This window comes from Leptonotus elevatus, chromosome 20 (genome assembly GCF_054856555.1).
Source record: "Leptonotus elevatus isolate MCC_2025b chromosome 20, RoL_Lele_1.0, whole genome shotgun sequence".
Lineage (NCBI taxonomy): Eukaryota > Metazoa > Chordata > Actinopteri > Syngnathiformes > Syngnathidae > Leptonotus > Leptonotus elevatus.
Window position 1 is genome coordinate 14,991,368 of NC_141258.1, and position 23,677 is coordinate 15,015,044.

A 23,677-nucleotide genomic window follows, 5' to 3' on the forward strand; every position below is an offset into this window, starting at 1 on the left:
GGTGTAAAATTTAATTATTACAATTTTTTAATATTAATATTGCCATTTTGGTTTTTTTAAGCATCAGTGTAGTTTCCAGAAATGTAGATGTACATAATCAACCGACATAGCCTAATATTTTATAGTATTTAATTTAATATAATTTAGATGAGATACCTAACTAACATTACTAAGCTACATTTGTGGCACCAAAAAAAAGAAGAGCAGAGTACCTTCGTCACGAAGATCGTGCACTAAGTGTGTACTAAGTTGACTATTAACTTTCAACTTGGCAGCCAAACGAGGGACGCCCTTTCCTGACTGCTGCGGTGCAGGGCACGCTCTTTCGTGCTTGCACAGCTTTGGTGAGCACAATAACTTACATTTTCAAACATCCACAAAACACATATTCTCTAGTGTTTAAAATGAGCATTTAGAGGAGCGACTTTGTATATTTCTTTGCGTATCATCAGATAGTGGCGAGTCACGAGTTCGATTTTTCGCTTCCTTCCGGGCCGAACGAGTGGAATATCCTGTCTTCATTTTCAGTTGATTTCATTCGGACCTGTTACTTTCAACATGGAGATTTCATTTAAAGGCAAACGCGCTCTGGTAACTGGAGCAGGAAAAGGTAAACGCAACATGCAAAAATGATCCTTGCTGCATGTGTACACCGACCCAATGATTATGTGGTGTATAGCGACCCCCAGTGGTTGAACGTGAACACTACGGTCAAAGTGTTCATTTAAAGCCCCTCAGATGGAATAAACTAATAGTATACTGTACTGTTCTCTAATGAATAAAATACAGTAAAATGTAATCCATGCTATCGTGTACACAAATATATGCAACATATTTGTACAATTTTAAAATAATACAATTTTAACCTGAATTGAAAAATCCACACTGACAAACAATTACACTCATGTAATGAGTCTTTCTTGCCTATTCAAAGTGCTTTGATGCATTTTGATGACTACTTACTTATATTTAACTCCACTTTGTGTTTTGGATCATACGAAAAGCCCCTCAACATGTGAAGATACCTGCTTTCATTGTACTTTTTCTCAGGGATTGGCAGAGCTACTGCTCTAGCTCTGGCACGCTATGGTGCAAATGTCACAGCAGTCACACGCACACAGTCTGACTTGGACAGTCTAGTGCACGAGGTACAATCAGCATTCTAAGTATTCCAGAGTTATTTTACTGAAACGACATCCATGTTTTTGTTTTCTGGTTTGTCCCCACAGTGTCCATCCATCACACCTGTGTGTGTTGACTTGGCAGACTGGGGAGCCACAGATGATGCCCTCAAAAACATTGGCCCCATTGATCTGCTCATCAATAATGCTGCATGTGCCAAACTCCAGCCATTTCTTGAGGTCACACCTGACCAGTTTGACCAGTAAGTCATGTAAATCCCACTTAGGGTTATTGGGTACCCAGGGATATTTTCTGTACGAGTGTACAATACCACTTTTTCTGTTCAGGGTCAATGTAAAAGCTGGAGTCGATCCAGCTGACTCAGGCCAAAGACATTACTGTATATGGCTACGTGACTTGTAATAGGCTACAATTCTGCTACAACAGACAAAGGCCCTCCCCACATCAGTTCCACAGTTGTAAGCATAGCTAGCTACTCAGCTAGATATGAAGCAAGCTAAATAATAAAGATAGATAGCTAGATAAGAGAGCTAGCTAGCTAGCTAGCTAGCTGGCTGGCTGGATGGATGGATGGATGGATGGCTGGCTGGCTAGGATGGATGGATGGATGGATGGATGGATGGATGGATGGATGGATGGATGGATGGATGGATAGATAGATAGATAGATAGATAGATAGATAGATAGATAGATAGATAGATAGATAGATAGATAGATAGATAGATAGATAGATAGATAGATAGATAGATAGATAGATAGATAGATAGATAGATAGATAGATAGATAGATAGATAGATCAATAGATCGATCCTTTACCCAGAGCAGCACATTTTACCAACATTGATTCAGTTTGAAAAAGTTTAGCAAACGATAATCAGTCTAATATAAACATGGTGTGTCAGGACTCAGGAAAGTATTACTTCTTGGTGTTGGCTTGATTAGATGGAGTGTAGCGAATCCAACAGGAACTAAGGAGTCAAATGAAAGTGTGGCCCAGTAAATAAATTAAGTCTTTTTTTTCTAGGTCTTTCACTGTGAATGTGAAAGCAGTGCTGCATGTGTCCCAGGTAAAGACATACTGTTTTCTAACAGCTTGTTGAGCTGGTAACTTCTCTTACTTCAAACTGTTTCCACTGAATCAAAGAAGGCGACTGTATCTGTGTGGCAGGTCGTGGCTCTTGGGATGATAGCCAGAGGATCAGGAGGCTCCATCGTCAATGTGTCAAGCCAGGCATCACAGTGTGCCCTCAAAAACCATACTGTCTACTGTGAGTAAACTGAAGGTCCATCTTTTGGTCATTCTAAAGCTGACCTGTGACCTGGTGTTGTTGTTGAGAAAGAGTGCAATGTCATTAGTCTATTCTATTCTATTCTATTCTATTCTATTCTATTCTAGTCATCTTGTGCTTGTATTTAATCACTTTCAGGTGCCACTAAAGGAGCACTGGACATGTTGACCAAAGTGATGGCTCTGGAGCTGGGACCCCATCAGGTACTCACTGATATCAATAACATGGGAAATAATTAACTTGTTAGAATCCAAATGTATCTGTGAACACTTTAACTGTTGTTAAGTGTAGGACAGATAAAAGTAGCAAGATTACACTGCAAAAAGGACTGTGGAAAATAAAAAAAATTGTAAAATAAGAAAATTATTACTTCAAATAAGCAAAATTATCTGCCAACAGAACAAGACAATTTTACTTAAGTTTACCTGTAAGATTTTGAAAAATAAGAAAATAATACTAGGCCCATATCAACCACTGCAGTCTTAAAAATAGTATTTTCAGACTAAAAAAAAACAGTAATGTCGACTTTTTTCAAGCTGTAATAAATAGAACTATTTTCTTAAAATACATGAGTATTTTTTCTTACGCTTGGATAACTTAGCCTGAGTGTCAAGCAGGGAGGTAACAGGTCCCATTATATTTGTCATGACCAAGCCAGGAATTAAACCCACAACCTTCAAGTCTAAGGGTAGGCACACCACTAGACCACTGAGCTGGTACTGAAAGAAGGAAAAATGAGCTTAGTATTTTAGTATTTTTTTCCGTTTATGTTATTACTAGATTATGCAAAATCTTAAAACTTGTAAAGCCCGAGTTCAGGGCCTTTGGTGTTGGTTAGTTGTCATCTTAAAATGTGGGAAATGCTTGTTTTTAATCCTCACAGTACTTAAAACTGTCTGTTAACACTCAACGCCAAGACTGCTTGATCAAATAAGATAATTAAGTAATAAGTATATTAAAATAAGCACAATGATCTTGCCTGACAATTTCAGTTTAAGTAAAAATATATATAATAATAAAAATAACTCAAATCAAAATAAGCACATTTAGGTTAAATTTAAGAAATTATATCTACTTAAGATTTTAGTTTTTGCAGTGTACGGAAAAATTACAAATGGCTTCATTACATATCGTCATTGTTGAGTGGAACCTTCCTATGTTCAAAGTTGGTCAGTTTCATATTTTTATATTTATTTATTTATGCAGTCATTAGGGGTGTCAGGCGATTAATTTTTGTTATCGTAATTAATCTCATAACTTCAAGAGTTAACTCATAATTATTCACAAATTTTATATCTGTTCTCAATGTACAATACAATTTACAATAAAACATTTTTTTTCTAAGTTTCATCTTGTTAACATAAAAGTGGGGGAAAATGTTAAACTAATAGAAATTTGGCTGCATCTTTTAGTCATTGATTCCACAAATTTTATAATAATTCATAAAATTGAGTTAAAATTAAACAGATGTACTGTACTTGAAAAAAAAAAGTGTGATATGGATTTTTGTTGGTCATTTGTCTGACACTCGATGGCCAATGGATTTGTAAGACGTTGGTGACAGGTCAGTGCATTTTTCTTTTCATATTAAGAGCGATCTAATCTTTAACATGAAGTAACTTGTGAAATTCTGCACATTTTTAAAATTATAAAATACAACTTGACCCCAGTCTCCACAAATATATGCATTAGTATTAAATTTATTACTGCTAAATTTTGACGTGGACGTGTCTGCTGCGTTGCAACTGGAATTCCCTCAGTACAGACTTTCCAAGTAAGGGGCGGTCATTAATCGCGCATTTAAAAAATTTGTGGCGTTAAAGGGACTTTAAATTAACTAAAAATGTACGCACTAATTTTGACATCCCTAGTATTTATTTATTTGGCAAATCAGTAGTATTGGTCTGTCCCTATGTGGGTCTACAAACTATTAACCAATGTAAAGTGTTAAAAATGGCTTGCTGTCTTTGATAAAATGTTAATGTCTCAATAAACGATGCCTTTTTTGAAGGGGTTCCTGAAAAGTGACGGTTTTGAAAATATGAGGGTTCCGCCGGATGCCTGCATTATACAATACTACGTAATTCCTACAGTTTTTTTCTCCCTTTTTGTTAACAATTCAGCCCTGGCAAATGCCTATAGTGCAATGGTTCCCAAACCACCATCCTTGATGCTTTTATTGACTAAATGCTGTAGCTTGTTATTATGGATTCTTCCTGTGTTGTGTTTGTGGTCAGATTCGCGTGAACAGTGTAAACCCCACTGTGGTGATGACTGAAATGGGCCGTCGAGGTTGGAGCAACCCTGAGAAAGCCAAGACTATGACATCCCGCATCCCACTGGGCCGCTTTGCAGGTTGGAAGCAGCAGACTTGACTACTCTTTTTCCTTTATCACAATTAGCTTGTGCTCATTACACATTATACAAATACATCTGAAAGCAAGGTATGTTAACTTGCTTGAAGAATAGCAAGTCACTGTAACAAGGTACTACAACTACCCCTAGCAAGGCTGTCTTTCAGTGTGAAGTAAAGAGTGTTAAGTATAAATAATTTCAGTACAGTGAATAGTTGCCATGGTTGAAAACAAACACACATAATATATGGATCGTAAAGGGGATAAAAAGTTTGCACATTCCCTGTTGAAAGTTTTGTGATATACTATAATGAGACCAAGATAAATTATTTCAAAGCTTTTTCCACCACTAATATGATCTATCACCTGTACAACTCAATTGAGAAAAAATAGCAAGGTGAAGTCAAAATAAAAAAGAGAGATAATGCGGTTGCACAGCCTCGTATAACTCAGGATGTGTTTAGAATAGGGATGAGTGAGTACCGATACCAGGCATCGTATTGGGCCGATACCCGACCTTATTTCATGGTATTGGTGCTCGCAACAGCGGCTGCCCTGGTAAATGAAAATAGTGCTCTCTCGATTAAAGTCAGTTTTTTTATGACCGCCAACCTCCATTAATTTACACTAGCCACATTTGGGGTTATATGAAATGTAATTGTACCTTATAAGTGACTCCTTTCATTTTGTTTGTGTCCAGAGGTGGATGAGGTGGTGAACAGTATTTTGTTCCTGCTGAGTGACAAGAGCACAATGACAAATGGAGTTGCCCTGCCAGTCGATGGAGGCTTCCTGGCCTGTTAAAGCAGCACAGCATCACCAATCAACTCTCAATGTTTTTCAAAATAAAGTAATTTTACAGCAAAGTCTAATACAGCATATATAGTATACACTTGAAATCTTTTAGCATTTACTGGGAAATATTAATGTGATCAAATTAATCATGACATTACAAAGATAAGTTGTTTAAACATTAGTTTAACAATTACTGAGTTCTATGCATGTAGTTTTCTGTGGGGTAAAACTTCACTGGATCATATTAAGAAGCTTTACTTTGACTAATCCTGTGTTAGCTACACACCTTGGTATATTACTAAATGTGAACTCCATGAGACAAACACTCAGACAGAAATGTTCCCTGCTTTCAGATAACTTAAAACAACACGCTGCTATAATTGTCCATATCCAGGTATTTTTTTTATTCCACTTTCTTTGATGATTTCACATGTAATGTCTCGTGTGTCGAATAAATCAGGACAAAAAGCCATACGTACATATACATTTGTATTAAGTATTCCAAAAAATTGAAATATTTAACCACACAGACAGGAAGTAATAAAATTTTAAAAATGAGACACAGTTGGAACAAGTATACAATTCATCTTACATTACATACATACATGGCCAATGCATTTCAACCTCTCCTAAAAGTTACAGTGTGTCAAATAACCAGAGAACCTCCATGCAGTAGTAGATTAGGAATTGGCGCTGCATTTGCCAGCTTTATTTCGACACCTTATCTAGGCAGGACAACACGACATTATTCAACCACATACTTCGCTATGCCAGCCAAAAAGACAAAACATAATTCTGACCCCAAAAAAAAAGGCTGGGAGTGTTGTATCTCACCGTCGGGGGGAGACAAACACCACCGCCCTGCACCCCTACAAAAATGCAATTACTATATCATAAAAAGGTGCTTTTTTTTTGTCACTGACACCTAAACCAAAATAAAATTGGCCCCTTTATTTTACAATGTTAGCAACACTTGGATCACTTTGCTTCATTTTAGTTATAAGAGCTAACATCCAGGTATATTTAGGTATTCATAAAGCATTCATTTCCTAAGAATTATTCTATACATCATAAGATGTTATTTTCTTTTGACACCTATGTTTATTAATATGAAATAGTACCCAAAAATCTGACACTAAAAACTCAGTTTAAAACAATACTGTCTTTCATGCACTTCCCCCAATCTTATCAATGTTCTACACGCACCCTCACAGCCGCACACACACAAACAACATCAAAACAATGGCAAATTATTTTAAGACCCATGCAAACTCCTCAACCCTCAGAGGCAGCAAGGTTTTGTTTGTCTGTCACATGTTCACAGTTAGGATGAAGTTACTCAAACACTTCAGTAACATCTGATGGTGTTTGAGCACAAACAGCACAAAGTCCATGGAATCCAACAGGGAAGTTGAGGATTCCATCTTGTGTTACATATTTGTTAGTTTTTTTGTAACAAAGATTTTTAAATGCATCTCAATTAATAAAAGGTTATTTCCGTGCCCTTTCCAATGTGACGTCAGTGTCTTCATTACCGCATAGTTTGCACTGCTATCCTGAGGATGAAATCACTTTTAGAGCCCAAATGGAATACAGTACAACTGTAATATTTTTCATATTCCTTCCATTGTGCTAAAAATATGTGTGTAGTATACACAAAAGGTCAGAAAAGAGGGAGGGCGTAAAAACCATATCTCTGCAACAACAGGTTTGCCAAATTGTTATACAACTCATGCAAGGTGGGTGGAGAGCAGCCATTATGATGACAATATTTTTTATTTCAACTTGGCATTAAATTTAGATGTAACATAAAAGAAAATATTCCACCGACGAGACTGAACAACTACATTTATTGGCCCACAACATAAATCAAAACCACCTTCTTCCCTTAATCAGTTGGTTCCGAGGTGCTGCTGGAATACAGTGCCTTCACTACTAATTTCCAGTTATAACATTTTATACAGCGCTCTGTTAAGGTTAAAACCTTCCAAATGATATTGAAATATGCAATTAACAGGAAGAATAAAATGACTTTTCTGACATATGGACCAGAATTTTTCATAACCATTTCATTGTAATTCCAGGAGTCTTAAAATTTTAAAGGGAAAGTCAATCCCAAAATTTTATTTTCAATATGTTCTTTAGATGGCAAAATCCACCCGTTTTTATCCATTTCAGGGGGCGGCCATTGTGCCACTTGCTGTTGATAGTCGCTCAGGGCACGACCAATCATGGCTCACCTACTTTCTGAAGCGGAACCGTGATTGGTCATTACCTGTGCCCTGACCAATGTTGTCATTTTCAGTCGACAGCATGTGGCAAAATGGCCGCCCCCTGAGGTGGATAAAAATGGGTGGATTTAGCTGATTAACTCATATTCAGAAAACACAGTATTAATCAGAATGCCATGTTGGAAAATATTTGGGTGGACTTCCCCTTTAAGTATTTCATGTTAATACTCCCATGATTCACTTATATTTGCACATTTTAACGACTCCGTAAAATATTATCTCTAGCTAAAATTCTCTTGTCATTATGCTTAAATTCAAATTCCGGGACTTCATTGTACTGATTGCTAAATTTGACCGAATCTGAACTGTTTTTTACAGGTGTGCTGGAGCCTATCCAAGCTGACTTTGGGCGAGAGGCGGGATTCACCCTGAACTGGCTGCCAGCCAATCGCAGAGCACATGTAGACAAACAACCAGTCACACTTACGGACAATTTAGAGTTTTTATGAGTAAATTTCAGTTATTTTTACATAACAGCGTACATAACAGTTCCTTGACGTCATCATGCTGAAATTGTAATTTAATGTAAGTGTCTAACTGACAGTTAAATCTTCAAGTAGTTCCTATCTAAGAACTTTGTATCCATAAGACATGTTCACAGTTCACGTTCTATCAGTCAACGCTGCATTCATTCAAGCAAGTAGGACTAAGAAAGACAGGACGTAGCAGTGTAAGACGAGTAATAGAAACCTGTTAGCCCTCATGGGAACTCAGTGTGGTTCTATGAGTACAAAGTACTGTAAGTAGACAGTCAATGTATTTTACCTTTTTCAGTAATGATAACACAATCAGAGAAATATCGGTGCTGTTACCAATATTGCGTTGAAAAAACATCAATATAAAGAAAGCAATTTTAGCAGTGCACAGCCACTCAAGCTAGTTATCTCTCAAAATCATCCTATAGATGTAGTGGTTCTTGTTTAACGACGTTTTGGCAGCGTCTTCTCAGAACATGGTGCACCTCTTTCCCCTCTTCTTCACAGGCGGAGGGCAGAGCACGGCTCGGATGGCCTCGTCAAACACCGTCTTCAGGCCTCGCTGGGTCAGCGCAGAACACTCCAGGTACTTTACAGCCCCTGAGGACCAGGAAAAAGTCATGATCAGAGACACGAGGTTTTGTTTCTCGAGCCCACAAAGTCCAGGAGTCCGTTTGGCAAATGCGCCTTTCAACCTGAAGCTCCCCAACAGCGAACATCAAAGTATCCTTGCCCAAGATACTGAATTCCCACTTTGTCATGATGATCAGTAGGTGAAAGCCTAGATGCGGTTTACTCATGTCTTTGAGAGGTTTGGGTGCTTTTGTAACTTTTGAATTTCCCCAGAACCCCTCATCAGTTCCGTAAACTTGACATTGTGCCGTGTCAAGAGAAATAAGCTCCCAAAATACTGTGAGTTTATCCTTGAGTCGGAGCAAATCAAAAGCATCATATCTTCACAAACCTGAAATACAGACAATGTTCTACTCGCCATACGTAACAATTAAACAACAATCTATTTTCATACAACTGTGTTTAGGGTTGCGGGATGACTGGGGCCTATCCGAATTAGTCGCCAGTAAGTCATATGGCTTAAAGGCACAGTGTGTGATAAGTGACCACTACAGCATAGAATGTAGCCGAAGTGCACGCATTCAGAAGCAAGCACACTAGGTGACTTGGAGAGACCACACTTCGCAAGCCTACCACCAATTCTTATTTTGCGCGAGCAAATGAGCATCTCAGCAAGCGACAGTGACTCGGTAGCCGGTGTGAAGCCCGTCGAGCAACATCGAAAGACCGAGCGAACTGGATTTAGCAACTAACAAGAGCAGCTAGCAGGAGTTAGCCGAAGTCATAGACTGGAATGGTGGCTAACAAGCGTGGCTAGTGGGAGACACTAGATAGTAAAAGCTTGCGAGAGCAAAGCAGAAGGTGATAAGTGGCGGGAGCCCGAATCACGGGACTCAGTGACGACCACCTGCAGGCCCCCAGTGGAAGGTAAGCGGCGGTCGACCCTTTGAGTCCGACCCTCGATGCAAGCACTAGTGATGGGACAAAATGTGCCGAGGCTTCAGAGCGTGTGTCTAATGGATGCTAATTTTCACAACATTACAAAACTAATACTAATTACTAATATTACAAGTGTATAGATAAAAATACAAATTGGCAACTAAAGCATGTGTAATTGTTCTTAAACCAACACTGTTGCAAGACAGCAAAAAGGCAATGTAGTTCAAATTACAGCTTTGGCCACCAGGGAGGTTGTGTGAACATGAAGCCTCATGAGCAGAACTTTTTTGTGAACCAATTTGATGGAAAGCTTCAAGTGTTCAAAAAGCAGGCACCACCCGGGCTAACGACGTTAGCAAAGTTGTCCTTCGGGCATTCATAGCAGGAAGATGGCAGCGAAACATGGCAGCCTCTAGTAAAGCGAGACTACAGCCATGTAAAATAATTAGTGATTATTAGACCTACGAATATGTAAAAAAAAAAAAGTTTATGCGATACACATTTTTCTGCGTACGATTATACTGTTGACATAAGTAGTTGGTTTTTGGAATAAATGAATTACTAGTCCACAAATAGATGGCGCTAGGGATCACTGACTGTCTCTTTAAACATTGGGCATGGTTTTCTAAAATCCTAAACCAGTGGCTCCTAACCTGCAGTTAGGACACTGACAGCCATCACTCAACTCAACTCTATATTTATAGAGCACTGTTAAGATGGAACCCAGGGGAAAGCAGATACAATGAAAACAGAAGAACCCCCAGAACTGAACCCTGTTCCCATATGTTCCATTATACATGTAAATCATATTGCACATATTTGTCAGATTACCTTCTTTTTTTGCTCGGCATAGTATGGAGGGAATACAATAAAGAAATCACACGACATACCATCACAACAGCCACAAGTCGACTACAGAGCGCACCAAATCCCCTGCAGAACTGGTAAGCCAAACATTGTAGCGTGACCTGCAGCCAATGATGGGCTAGCGCAGCAGGGCATATCATCATGAATCATTTGAGTCGGATGTGTGTCTTGACCTCCGCCAAACCCCTGGGGTTTGATCGAACACAGGTTAAGAACCACTGTCCTAAATAGTTGGTGATATATTGTGTGTTCACTTTTTGCTATGTATGTATATAGCTACAAGTACAGTATACTTTGAATGAAAATACAAATATAGTTAAGTATGATTGTAATATATTTCTAATGTTACTCGAGTGAGGAACTTCATTTTAACTGTGTCACTGTACATACTGTGTAGTACATAAACATCCATCCATCCATTTTTTGAACCGCGTATCTACAGATGTGGGCAATTTACAAAATTTAGCTGATATGTCATTCGTTAGCGCCTGCACCCTTCTGTCGTTATCAGTTCGTCATTATTTCAAGACCAACCAAACTGTAATCGTCAGTCTGTCATTTTATTTCAACCACACTTCCGTCATCACTTTGTACGGAAGAGGATTAGGGCCAGTGAAGAGAAAAAAAAGGTTTGCAGGATTCTCACTTTATTCTTTAAAGTGAGAATTCTGACTTTAAAATCAGAATTCTGAGATTAAAGTCAGGGTTATCTTATTCTGAGAATTCTGACTATAAAGTGAGAATTCTGACTTTAATCTCAGAATTCTGACTTTAATCTCAGAATTCTGATTTTAAAGTGTGGATTTTGATTTTAATATTTATGACTTTAATCTCAGAATTCTGACTTTAAAGTGAGAATTCTGACTTTAAAGTGAGAATTCTGACTTTGTGACAGAGAGCTATGAATTGTGGGGGGAAGTCTGAAAATAAAGTCAGAATTCTTAATTTAAAATCAGAATTCTGAGATTAATGTCAGAATTCACGACGTGAGAATTCTGAGATTAAAGTCAGAATGCTGAGAATAAAGTCAGAATCCTGCCAACCTTTTTTTTTCTATTCACTGGCCCTAATCCTCTTCTGTAGATTCGTCACGACTATTTTAGGATCAATAAAGGTGGGCATTCCGTCAATCCAGCATTCGTCACTCAACAAAACCTCATTTTGCAAAGCAAGTGCTATTACTATATGCCATTTGAAAAAGGCAGACAACAATTTACCTGTGAAAGTGAAAAGGCGTGGCAGATTTAGGACTCAGGCGCAGAGATAGGAGTTTGCCGCCAAGGCAGATATTTATTAAACATAAAACTCCTCGTTTAGAGGGAAAAAGCAAAGGCTATAAAATGTTTAACTAAAGGCGCTCCAAAAGGGAGGATGTCTAAACTACAAACAAAACAAAATCACTCCTAAACTAAAACTATACTGTGGCTATACAAAGTTACAAACAAAAGTTCACACAGAAGACAGGACAACAAGGCTGAGGACTACGACTGTGACTGGCTTGAGTGACTGACGAAAACACTTTGGCACAAGACAGGGGAGACGCAGACCATTTAACACATGAGGGTAATGGGAAACAGGTGGACACAATCAGGAATCATGGTTGACACTGACACCACATGAGGAAGGGCAAGTGACCTGAAATAAAAGGAGTCTGAATTTTCTAAATAAAACAGGAAATGACAAGACAGTAAAAGCTCAGACAAGACAACCTCACCGCGGTGTGACAGAAAGGTTACTACCGCAGGTCCCTTGTCGTATTTGTACAGTGTCGTACGCAACCACCACAATGTACTTGCATCCTTGTCCTTTTTGTTTTCTTGTCGTTCACACACATGGAATTTGTGACTTTGACCCTCCTTGTTTAATAATCTAATTATATCTGTGGTAATGATGTAATGAGTATCGTAGTGATATATGATTGGAAAGATGAGTTAGTTTGTTTGTTTTTGCCCAAACTTCATTTTTTTAAATGTGCACCACTGTGACTTATTTTACTGTGTCTGGTCACATTTGTGTTTTCAAATCCCCCTGGTGCATGTAAGAATTACTAAAAAACTGTGAATATCAGAGGTGGGCAATCTATGGAAGAGGAAGAGTCCGAATTGGGAGAATAAAGTCAGAATCCTGCCAAACTTGTTTTGAATTCTGACTATAAAGTCAGAATTGTGACTTTAAAGTGAGAATTTTTACTTTAATCTCAGAATTCTGACTTTAAAGTCAGAATTCTCATTTTATTCTCAGAATTCTGAGAATAAAGTCAGAATCCTGCCAACCTTTTTTTCTCTCTTCACTGCCCCTAACGCTCTACCGTAGCAATCCGTCGGGACTGACGAACTGCCAGTCACGAAAGTGTGTCCGCGTCCATGCCACATGATCTCACCAATCTCTCTTGCCATGGCCAGACCCTGTGGGTAGGTGATGGGTGAGAGCTTCTTGTCCCGCAGCCTCTCAATGGTGTCCTTGTCATCTCGCAGGTCTAGTTTGGTGCCCACCAGGATGATGGGCGTGTTGGGGCAGTGGTGTCTCACTTCAGGGTACCACTGAGGCGCCACACATACACATATACAAGGACACACACATACATGCACACATTCGCACGAATGCATGTCCAAGTTGGTGACAGGAGAGAAAGAGAGAAGTTAGTTTGATACAGAGGCAGAGTGTTACGCGCCTTTCTGTGATTATGACGTCAAAAAACAGATATATCAGGAACGGAAGCATACATATATAATGACAACACATCCTTAGGCAACACTCTACACTGTGAGCTTTGACCCTCAGAAAAGACTGATTTTTATATGAAAGCATCACATGATGCTCAGCAGACAAAACCACAAGAGGGCCGACACGCTTACTGTGCAGAGTGTTAACTCATTCAGACCTCGTCTTGCAACCTTTTATCTGGCCCAGAGGGTTCAAATCCAGTGGATTGGAAGACGAGGTCTGGACGGGTGGGGTTGCAGTTGAATAAGCCAGGTGGAGCCAAAGATGTGCCTCGTTGTGGTCAGACTCGGCGTGGAGGGAGGAAAAGGGCAGTTTGGGCGATCAGTCAGCGTACTGACCTTAGCTCGGACGTTCTCAAAGGAAGCCGGACTGACCAGGGAGAAGCATATCAAGAACACATCCTGGGAGAGAACCAAAAACACCACTAGTTGAGAGCAACATCTGTGTGCGGGAGACTGCGTGTGTGTACAATGCGTGCTTGGATCAACAAAAAGACTATTATCTAATACACTAATGGATTATTGCTAATTTGTTGCGATACTGCTCGTTTAAGGATGTTCTTGTTGCTATAGATACAGCATGTTTGAACTTTTTCTTAAAATCCAGTACATATTTTACTTCTCAAGATTTTAGGGGAATACATAGTTATTTACTGATGATTTATCCAAAACAAATTCATCAAATTTATAATTCACGCTAGTTTCATTATCCTGATCAAAAATATACATAAAGACAGTTTTCGAGTAAAAAATGGGCCATCCTGGCAAAATAATCCCTTTAAGAGGAAGTCGACCCCCCAAAAATGTCTTGACAATATGTTCTACGCAGCCACACTAGTCTAAATATGTTATTCTGGTTAATATTGCGTTAGTGGTAGGGCTGGAGGATTATGGAAAAAATTATTATCATTTTGATTAAGGTTGTAATCATGATTAATAACACAATTACTCATTGATTTTAAAACTTTTTTCATCTGCTAAAACTCAACTACTCAAAACCATGGTCATAGCCTTACGCCCATTCATCCCTTCACGTTGAACTCTTTATTCTTGAACATTTTCTCAAGTATTACACAACCTTGTAAATATGATATAAAATTAAAGCCTCTTGCATTTTCATTCTTCATTTTCAAACTTAAGCATTACATTACCCTCTTTATCATATTTATTTTTATCTTATGTTATTTTCACAAGTCTGGTGACTTAGTGGGCTAACCTGGGACCTCAGGAATTGTACTTTGTGCTATGTCATGTGGAAATGTGTATTGGTATGACAAAAAAAAAGTCCTTGGATATATGTATCCTTTAAATTTGAGGAAAGGATTCTGAATCTGAATCCTTGAAAACTCAGCTTTAAATATGACTTAAAAGGACTGCGGGAAATTAAATTACTAAGAAAGTAAACTAAGAATACTGTATACTAAAACAGCAATTGAAAACAAATACTGGGTGTTCCTGCTCATTTTGGCCTCTTGGGGGGCAGTGTCGTGCCGTGCATCCATGGTGTACACACAATGAAAACAGAAGAAAGCTGTGATTTTAATTCTATTAAAATAACTAGTTTTTGACAAATTTTGAAGAATTTGTGCCTTTGAGTAGTGTTATCTTACCTATGGGTGTGCGTTTCCACAGCATTTGTGTGTGAATATTCGTTATACAAAGGACTAACACTCCCGAAGGCGATACTAACTTCCCGTTAGCATTTCAATAGTATCCTCCATTTACTTTATCATGAGCGCTCATCTACCGATGTTTTAAAAACAAAGCAAGTTTTGTATTTAAATATACAGTGGATGTAAGTCTTCTTGTCGTGCGTTTAGTTTTACAATTAACTCCAACTAGGGTGTCATTACACCGCTTAAAGGACGCAAGTTTGTGACGGCAGAATCCCACTGAATCGCTCCAGGCTTGCTATAAGCAACATGGTTCATTCAGGGTAATTTCACAACGTAGGAAGCTTGTAAACGCACCGCGCTATTCTACAAGTTAATCGTTTTTCTTCAACCATTATGTTTTAAAGATCTAGAAAAGCCAAAATCCAACTCACAATAAAATTTCGACTAATCGTCCATTTCTCAAGTCATACGTTTGTATATTGTTTTCTTAGCCAGTTCCTCAGGGAACTTAGTTGGCTTACACCTTAAGTTTCACAACTTGGCAAGGTGAGGATTTCAGGTGCAAATTGATATTTTATTCCCAATTGTTAACATGGAAAATAATTCTTGATTTCTGAGCCCTATCGTTGGTTGACACTTTATGTTCGTGCAGTAGTGAAGTGGTACATGATGCTGCCCTTCACTTACTACACAGGCCCGATTTCCCGTCACTTCCCCAATAAAGCAGTGACTGCTGGTGCTAGACTGAGATTAAAAAAATAAATAAACGGGTGGGTTATGTCAGGCAGGGCACTTGGCATAAAAACTGCGCCAAACAATTAATGCAAGAGACTCACCGTGGTGACCCCAGCGCAGGACGTGCTGAGGAAATCCGAAAGTACTCTTTTTCATTTAAATTCCTTATCTTTGCTCCTCTCACTGGAGGTACATATATTTTTGTAACCCATTTTGATTATCTCATTCAAACTAGACTGAGCTGGATAACAACTGTATTAAATGTAGATAAATAATCGAAGGTGATTATGTCAACGGTGTTGTTTTTCGATGGGTAAATTAGCACCAATGTCAGAAATGTCAATATGGCGACGTTTCCAAAATGAGTGTATAATTGTTGGTGACTTCAGATTCAACACGTGGAGTAGTCTGGACCTGCTACTGACGGGTATTCTTTCATTTCCTTCCTCAGGAAGAATTAACATTGTACCAATGCCTTGCCCCAGGCTGGACTGGCCATCTGCCTTACACAGGGCAGACATTTTTTATCCAATTTTTTTTTAATTTTATTAATTTTTTTATTTCATAAAATACTGTTAAGCATCACTGGGTCCCTTGAAAGACCCAATAAAAATCTTATTTATTTATATCATTATTAGCATCATGAAATGGCTGGCCAATGGCATTGAAATATAGAATAAATGTTAATATTATAATCTTAATAAAAAAGAGAGAGAGAATGTCGCAACAGAATGTTGCCTGTTAGAGCTTGTTTGATTACCGTCTGTGGGTACGATAATGGTCTGAGTCTATCGTAGTCCTCCTGTCCGGCTGTATCCCAAAGGCCCAAATTGACTGGTTTGCCATCCACCATAACATTGGCGGAGTAGTTGTCAAAGCTGTAGGGAAGATGAATTGATACTTAATAAAAATAATATCTACATTTTATAGACATGCCTAACAGTATGAAGCTTCTTTGTCTGTACTGTATGTGCTCTGCGATTGGATGCTGAAAATGCATCTCTGAACAATTCATCAAATTCAAATCGCAATGCAGTTTTCAAATCGTTTGGGGGGTAAAAAATGCTTCATTCCGGTTGGTCGTAAACTTTATTTTGTATATTGATATGGTGCCCAGATAAATTTGGTGCTTAAAAACTGTAGTCCACATGAGATGTGAAAAGTTGAAGTGATAAAATCACAGTTTTGTTTGCTTTATTTTTGTAATCTGATTTATGAAATACTGATTTTTTTTTTATGTTTGGTAGAATTCTGTGAAGTTGTCATAGTGAACTCTTAAAGACTGAAACTCCCGTACAGGGGTGGGGAACTCCCTCCTCGAGATCTTCTGTTCTGCCTATTTTAGATGTCTCCCTCCTCCAACGCATAGGATTCAATGATCAGGCTCATTTCCACAGAAGCCTATCACTTGTCTGATAGCGGCACTCAAGGACCAGGGTTCCGACCGCTGGTTTGATCAGTTAACATCTCAATTCTCAATTGAAGTAGGTAAATAAACTCTTTCATATTAATTAATGGTTCATTTTTGCCTTTATTTTTAGCATAAACCTAACCTGCATGACCTCAAGTTGCATGGATAATAAAGCTGATATGTTTTTTTTTGTAATATAGATTTAAAAAAATTCTCGTGTTTGTTAAACAAAAATTAATGGGAAGAGGACCTTGAAAAAAATTATCACATATTAAATCGCAATCGGGTCATTGACGGATATGTTTGTCCAATGATTCCCACTTTATGAATTATCATGTGGTGTGACCAAAAAGAAACAACCAGTTTGAGATTTTTATTTTGAAATAGCCTACATTTAAAAACAGTAGTTTGTATCATCCATAAGACAGTCAAGAACACATGGTTGCAGCAATCAGGTTACTTTCTCACAAGTTACAACTTACAACTATGTCAAAAAAGTTATCCGTTTAGCAACTGGAATGTAATAATTGTATTTGAACATCATGTGGTATAACATGAAAAAGTCATATTAATATTATCCAACAAATCTATATTTTCATTACAATTTTACTTGCTAGCTTGTTTTGTTTAGATGGATTATAACCTAATAGCCTCATAACCTTGATTTAAAGAGGAAGCTAACCCTACCAACATTTCTTAACAATATGTTCTATGCAGCCCCACGAGTCTAAATGTGGTATTGTGGTTAATATTGCGTTAGTGGAATATGAGTTAAGCAGCAAAATCCAGCAGTTATTATCAATATCACAAGGCGGCCATTTTGCCACTTGCCGTCGAGTGAAAATGACATCACAGTTGTTCAAGTCTCAGGTAGCATCCGAACACAGCTCAGCTTCAGAAAACCTGTGAGCTGTGATTGGTCGTTGTCTGAGCCCTGAGCAACTGTGATGTCATCTTCAGTCCACAGCAAGCGGCAAAATGGCCGCCCCCTGAGATGGATAAAAATGGCTGGATTTTGCTGCATAACTCATATTCCACAAATGTAATTTTAATCAGAATGTCATGTTTAGACTAGTGAGGTCACATATAACATATTATTGTCAAAAAATGTTTAAGGTGTTGACTTCCCCTTTCAGTTGAAAATATGATGTGGTGCAAACAACCATCAACCGTTGTAGAAAGCTTTCCAAGATAGATGTATGTCCTAATTCCTAAATAATAGATGTCCTGAAGTGTAGATAAAAGTTAAATTGTAAATAGGCTAATAGTCACTAATAATGAAGATAAAATATTGTATGCGTTTTTACAATAAATTAAATCCTTATCTGTCACTGACCCAATCGCAATATTAAGGAAACAATTTTAAAAATTATTTTTTCCAACGAATTCAACCCTACCAGCGATCTCCTCCCCCCTCACTTCACTCGATACAGGGTATATCTGATCTTGACTGGTAAGTAAAGGGGATAGATTGGATACGTTGCTCCATTAATACAAAATATATTTTTGTGCCACGACGTGTGAATCTCCCTCATGCTAAAAATCAAACAGAACTGGAAATTCCTTTTTCTGTATTGTTACTAGTGTTAATTTTATCCGCCATTTTTAAAGTTAGTCTCAGTTTTCATCCAGTTTCAATCACACTTCTTAGTTTTTATCATTGTTAGTCAACCTCATCTCATTTTTTAGTCAACTATAAATCCAGCATTTTAGTCTTTATTTTAGTACAAGAAAACATAATTTTGTTCGTCGAGTTTTAGTCAACAAAATTTGTCAACGTTTTAGTCTAGTTTTATTCCTGTATTTATTTTTTTGTCAGCAGATTATGTTGAACATTTCAGATCCAAAACTATTTCACATAAAAATTTCTCTCATCTTTTTTGATGAAAAACAACTTCACACACAATTACAGTGGCTACTATGGCTCAATGCTATGAGCTAGTAAATTAGCCAGCAATAGTTAGCGGTCGGACTCACAATATTGTTGGAACGTTATAGCCGTTGGATTAATGTTACGTTATAACTATAATTTACTTTTTTTTTTTTTTTACTGTTCACTGTAAATCCACCTCCTGTCTGTCCTATGTGTTGTGTCGCTAGCTGTAGATTTAAAAGGGGGAGTGACACTGTGTGTCACATGACAGTGTCACAGTGACAGGTTAGCAGAGACAAGGTTCTCGTTTATGTTCATGAACTAAAATTTCCATAGATTTTAGTCCAGTTTTTATTAAGTGACATACATCCTGCATTAGTCGACGAAAATACATACTGATTTAGTCACAGTTATTGTTTATTAATGAGGGTTTTAGTCTAGTCTAGTTTTAGTCCGGTGAAAAATGTGTGTTGACAAAAAAAAATTTGTTTAGTTTTCGTTGACAAAATTAACACTAATTGGAGCAATGCATCATGGAATATTTTATTTTTTAGCACAACTAAATAGCAAAGTCACTCGTTTACTCACACAGTGGGGATGTATTCACCGGGGAATGCATTGGTGGTGTAGCTTATCAGCAGACAGGTCTTACCCACAGCCCTGGAAGACAATGGAGAGACATGTGTAACACAGTTGCATACTGTATGTGTAAAACATCCCTCTGAATAAGACTTTTAGGTCTGCAGTGTGTGTCCCCAATTGAAGGGAGGCAACTACTCCCATTCAGTGAATGCCACACAGACACTGGCCTACATTCATGTTGCCTGAGGGACACAGTTGCCCCCTGATTTTACCTCATCACAATTCACATTCACCCACATGCTAATTCGCAATTACAGGCAAAAGTAACCTCTAACCTACTCACACACAACTAGTGATGCATAGAAGCATAAGGCGCGTGCAGCAAATGATTTTAAGGGCCTGCATTCTTAGAAAGTGTCAATCATGCTGACATACAGTGTTTAAGAGTATTGAGTGAGTGACTTTAACTGTTTGAGGATAAGAGGGCGTAAAACATTTTCTATCCTCAGTCACACTTTGAAAAAAAGCAAACTTAATCTCTTAAAATGACAACTTTCCATTGTCACGTTGTGTTTTGGCCTGCTGGAAATGTGCTTTCTCTCTGCTCACAGTCTGGCATGGTTAATTGGTGGGCGGAGTCTCCTATCCGCACCTGCCTGCAATCAGCCAGCTGCACTTGATTGCAATCAGCCTGGGCTGGTAATTATGTTGCATTCGAGGAAGGTGGGAAGTCTGACCTCTCCAACTTCATATCAGCAAGTATGCACAGGAACGCCCCTTTGAACTCGGAAAACCGAGTTGCGAAGTTGGAGAGAAAGAAAAAGGATCCTAACTTCACCAACCGGGTTAAGTTTGTCGTCACTCGACAATGCCGAACAGAGACAAAGGAGAAAAAGAGACAAAATTACACAATTATAAAGCCCAATAATAAACTTACTGTTTTTGTATTTGTTTGGCCCTAGTATGATTTCCATACCTTTAAAGGGAAAAACCAGGACAGCTGAAAAAACAGTGACCAGTGAGCAGATTTCTGAAATCCTGTATTGTAGTGTAGTGTTTTTTTGTTTTGTTTTTTAACTTTTAATTAATCAGACAATTGGGAACAGATTCTCATAATGGACTTAAATGATTCACTAACATTATGTATGGTATTGAGTTGCAGTTTATTGGTACAACAACAGTTTGTTTGTTTTTTAAACTAATGCATTTTAAGGGTGTAAAGGGCACTTAATTTTGTTGGCATGTGACGAAAACCACTAAAAAACACATTCCCAATTTTGCAATAGTGTAAGCAGTGAAATCTGGTGATTTGTAAAGGGAAATAATATTTACTCTCAAAGTAGTTCAGCGTTTGAACATCTTGTTGAACCATGTTTTCTAAGCACCATCCTTCAATGTTGTGCAAATGTGTTGCACTAAAAATTTTACGACAACTGAACTGTACTTAGGGCAGTGACTCTTTTTAAACTGCTAAACGTCATTGTTTTGAGCAAATAATCATCAGGTGCATTGCAGAGTTTAAAATGTTAATGATAAAGACTTTTCTACATCATGCATGCCCAGATGAGTACAAAGAGTCCTGACTTTTTAACGGTGCCTTTCAGCTTGTATCTTCCCTTCAGGTCAAGTGTTCGGGGTGAACTATTCTTACAGGTGGAGAGTGGTCATGGTCATGCTCGTACTCGCGGACGTGTAGTGTTGTGTTAGCTAGCGTATGACACAATTGGGATGGAAACTGAAAAAAAAAAAAAAAACAAGAGGCCGGCTTCGAGCACAGCCCAAACTACAGCTCAGACTCCAAGGAAAAAATAACAAAAACAAACAAAAACAAAGCGTTTATTTGACCGCACATGCTCACACGCGCTCCATGCACGAGCTTGATACAGAGGCTGCAGTTACACTTTAGACCAGAGGTGGCAGTTGTGAGTAAAATGTGACAAACTCCACAATGCAATGTTAATTAAAGGTGTATTTAAGGATTTTCTCGAGAAGTAGCAGCCAAACGTGTGTTTGTCACGTTTAGAAAACTGCGCATGCGGAAGACCATCCTACCAGCTCCCCTGCTCGTCCTGGGGAAACGCCTCTCAAATATCGCTAACGTGCGAGCTCATCTTCATCTTCATCAGTGTCTTTAATCTCAGCAGCCGGCCTCGCTTCAAAGACGGGTGTCCTCTTGCGGCTCTCAGCTATTTTCAAAGTACGCGGTGAGCTCAGTGGAGCTACAATGATGAATGGCTGAATCCGAAGCTCAGCGTCTACATGCTACAAACACTTGAAGTGTGCATGCGCAAATTCACCTGTGGGATTTTCCAAACAGGTGTTTGATGAGCATTCCTCAACTTCGTTTTTGCCACCTGTTCCAGCTTTTTTGGAAGGTGTTGTAGCTATAAAATTCAGTTAATGATTATTCGATTTTTTTTTTAAATGACGTTTATCCGTTTATCTTAACTTTGTAGATTATTTAATGAAATATCGGCTGAACTAGAGTCGCAAACCATTGTATTCCGTTTTTTTATTTATGTTTAACACAACATCGCAGGCAGTGGAAATGGGTTATCCAAATCAAAATAAGGCATTCTAATAAAATGCTCTGCTTTGAGGTCCAGTTGACACAGTGACACATCTACACTGGGATCATTAAACAAGAGTTACCACCACAAGCTGCCTGTTAACGTTCCATATGCTCTCAAACAAATCAAGTCTGCAACATAGGATTTCTTTCAAAGAAGTGCAAGAACTGGTGTGTAATCTTGGTGTGATTTTGCACACTTTTAAACAGTAACTGGGTTCTTTCGTTGCCATGCTTAATAATGACAATCGCGTTATATTGACGCTAATACTAATACTACTACTCCTACTGCTATGACGAAGAAACATGCATGCAACTGAATGGACGAATTGGGGCAGCGGGGCCTGTTTGCTTGTTAACAGGACAACACATTCCTAAGCGTGCATCAGCACTTCAGCCTGCCTCCAGTGGCCTACAAGGCGTGTAGGTGGTCCGCATAGCCTCTCCGACGCATTTTAGCTGAATAATATCGATACTCTAAATGCCGCTATGACGGTACGAACGAAATAGAACCACGAAGCACAACAACCAAAATGTACGGTAACTAATATCGGGGACAGGGTGCATAAAAATAGGGCGATCGACAGATCGGCGAGCCCCAGCCCCTTTTTATACATAGCATCCTCCCATCATCTTATCTGTGGATACATCATTGGAGAGACTCTTACAGAGAGAATCTTGACAAGCGGTTTTTTTTCTTACCCGTCGCCGACCACCACGCATTTGATAGCTTGCATTTGTGCACGAGCTGAGGGCTTCCGGGGAGCCGGCGCTGGTCGTTTAATAGATCCAACAGGGTGCACTGAGGACTCGGATGAGAGCAGCGGGCCAGTCCGCTCAGCGAAGGCGCTGCAGTGAAAGGAGAGACGACGAGCGATGCCGAGCGGGTCCGGAAAGTACCGAACAACGCTCTCAAAGGGGAAAGCGGGTCGTTATCGTTGCAGAGGACCAGGTTTTCACCTCCTATTACTTCCGGTTTTGCTTAGCTTTACAAAAACGAGTCGGGTAACAATTTTTTGTTGTTGTTCTGTATTTATTCATTTATTATTCTTACTTGCAGTAATTTTTGTTAGACCTACATGTCATTGTCCAAGACTGACAACCTTTGTTAAACGTTTCTGTCACAATTGAAGGACTGCTCGCACTTGAAAGACTAGTGATATCACTCAGGTGGCTAACATAAAAGGCATGCCATTATGTCTTACAATGATTATTATTCGGTAAGCAACTTTTTGGCTACAAAAATGCTGCACTATTTAAAATGTTCCAGAAGCTCTGAAAGTAACATTGTGACAGGCAAATCCAGATATCAACACAAAGCATTGAACTACGACGTGACTTATCTTGATAGCATAAGATCTTTGGTTAGAGAAACAAGTGACCTCATGCATCCCCAGCCCCATTCCACAGTGATCACAATAAATGGAGACAGTAGAACAGA

At 38.6% G+C, this 23,677-nt stretch overlaps 2 protein-coding genes across 4 annotated transcripts; one reads left to right on the plus strand and one right to left on the minus strand.

Annotated features, from left to right (window-relative positions):
• The first annotated feature begins 250 nt into the window (after positions 1–250).
• On the plus strand, positions 251–7,093 carry dcxr (dicarbonyl/L-xylulose reductase). 3 transcript variants are annotated; one of them, XM_086064490.1, is made up of 9 exons: positions 251–344; positions 453–610; positions 1,051–1,148; positions 1,230–1,384; positions 2,168–2,210; positions 2,291–2,411; positions 2,571–2,635; positions 4,670–4,787; positions 5,487–7,093. In XM_086064490.1, exons 2-9 carry the CDS (start codon positions 559–561, stop codon positions 5,588–5,590), a joined length of 756 nt encoding a protein of 251 aa, XP_085920616.1. In that variant the 5' UTR covers positions 251–344; positions 453–558; the 3' UTR covers positions 5,591–7,093. The 3 variants fall into 3 exon arrangements, with proteins under 3 accessions (XP_085920616.1, XP_085920615.1, XP_085920617.1); XM_086064489.1 differs by having other exon boundaries at positions 288–610; XM_086064491.1 differs by having other exon boundaries at positions 289–610; positions 2,312–2,411.
• Positions 5,962–23,146, minus strand: rac3b (Rac family small GTPase 3b). Its single transcript, XM_086064492.1, has 6 exons — positions 22,939–23,146; positions 19,674–19,745; positions 16,562–16,679; positions 13,790–13,852; positions 13,108–13,267; positions 5,962–8,948 (listed from the first exon to the last, which is right to left on the minus strand). The coding sequence occupies exons 1-6, from the start codon at positions 22,971–22,973 to the stop codon at positions 8,818–8,820; spliced, it is 579 nt and encodes a 192-aa protein (XP_085920618.1). The 5' UTR covers positions 22,974–23,146; the 3' UTR covers positions 5,962–8,817.
• Between the last annotated feature and the right edge of the window lie 531 nt (positions 23,147–23,677).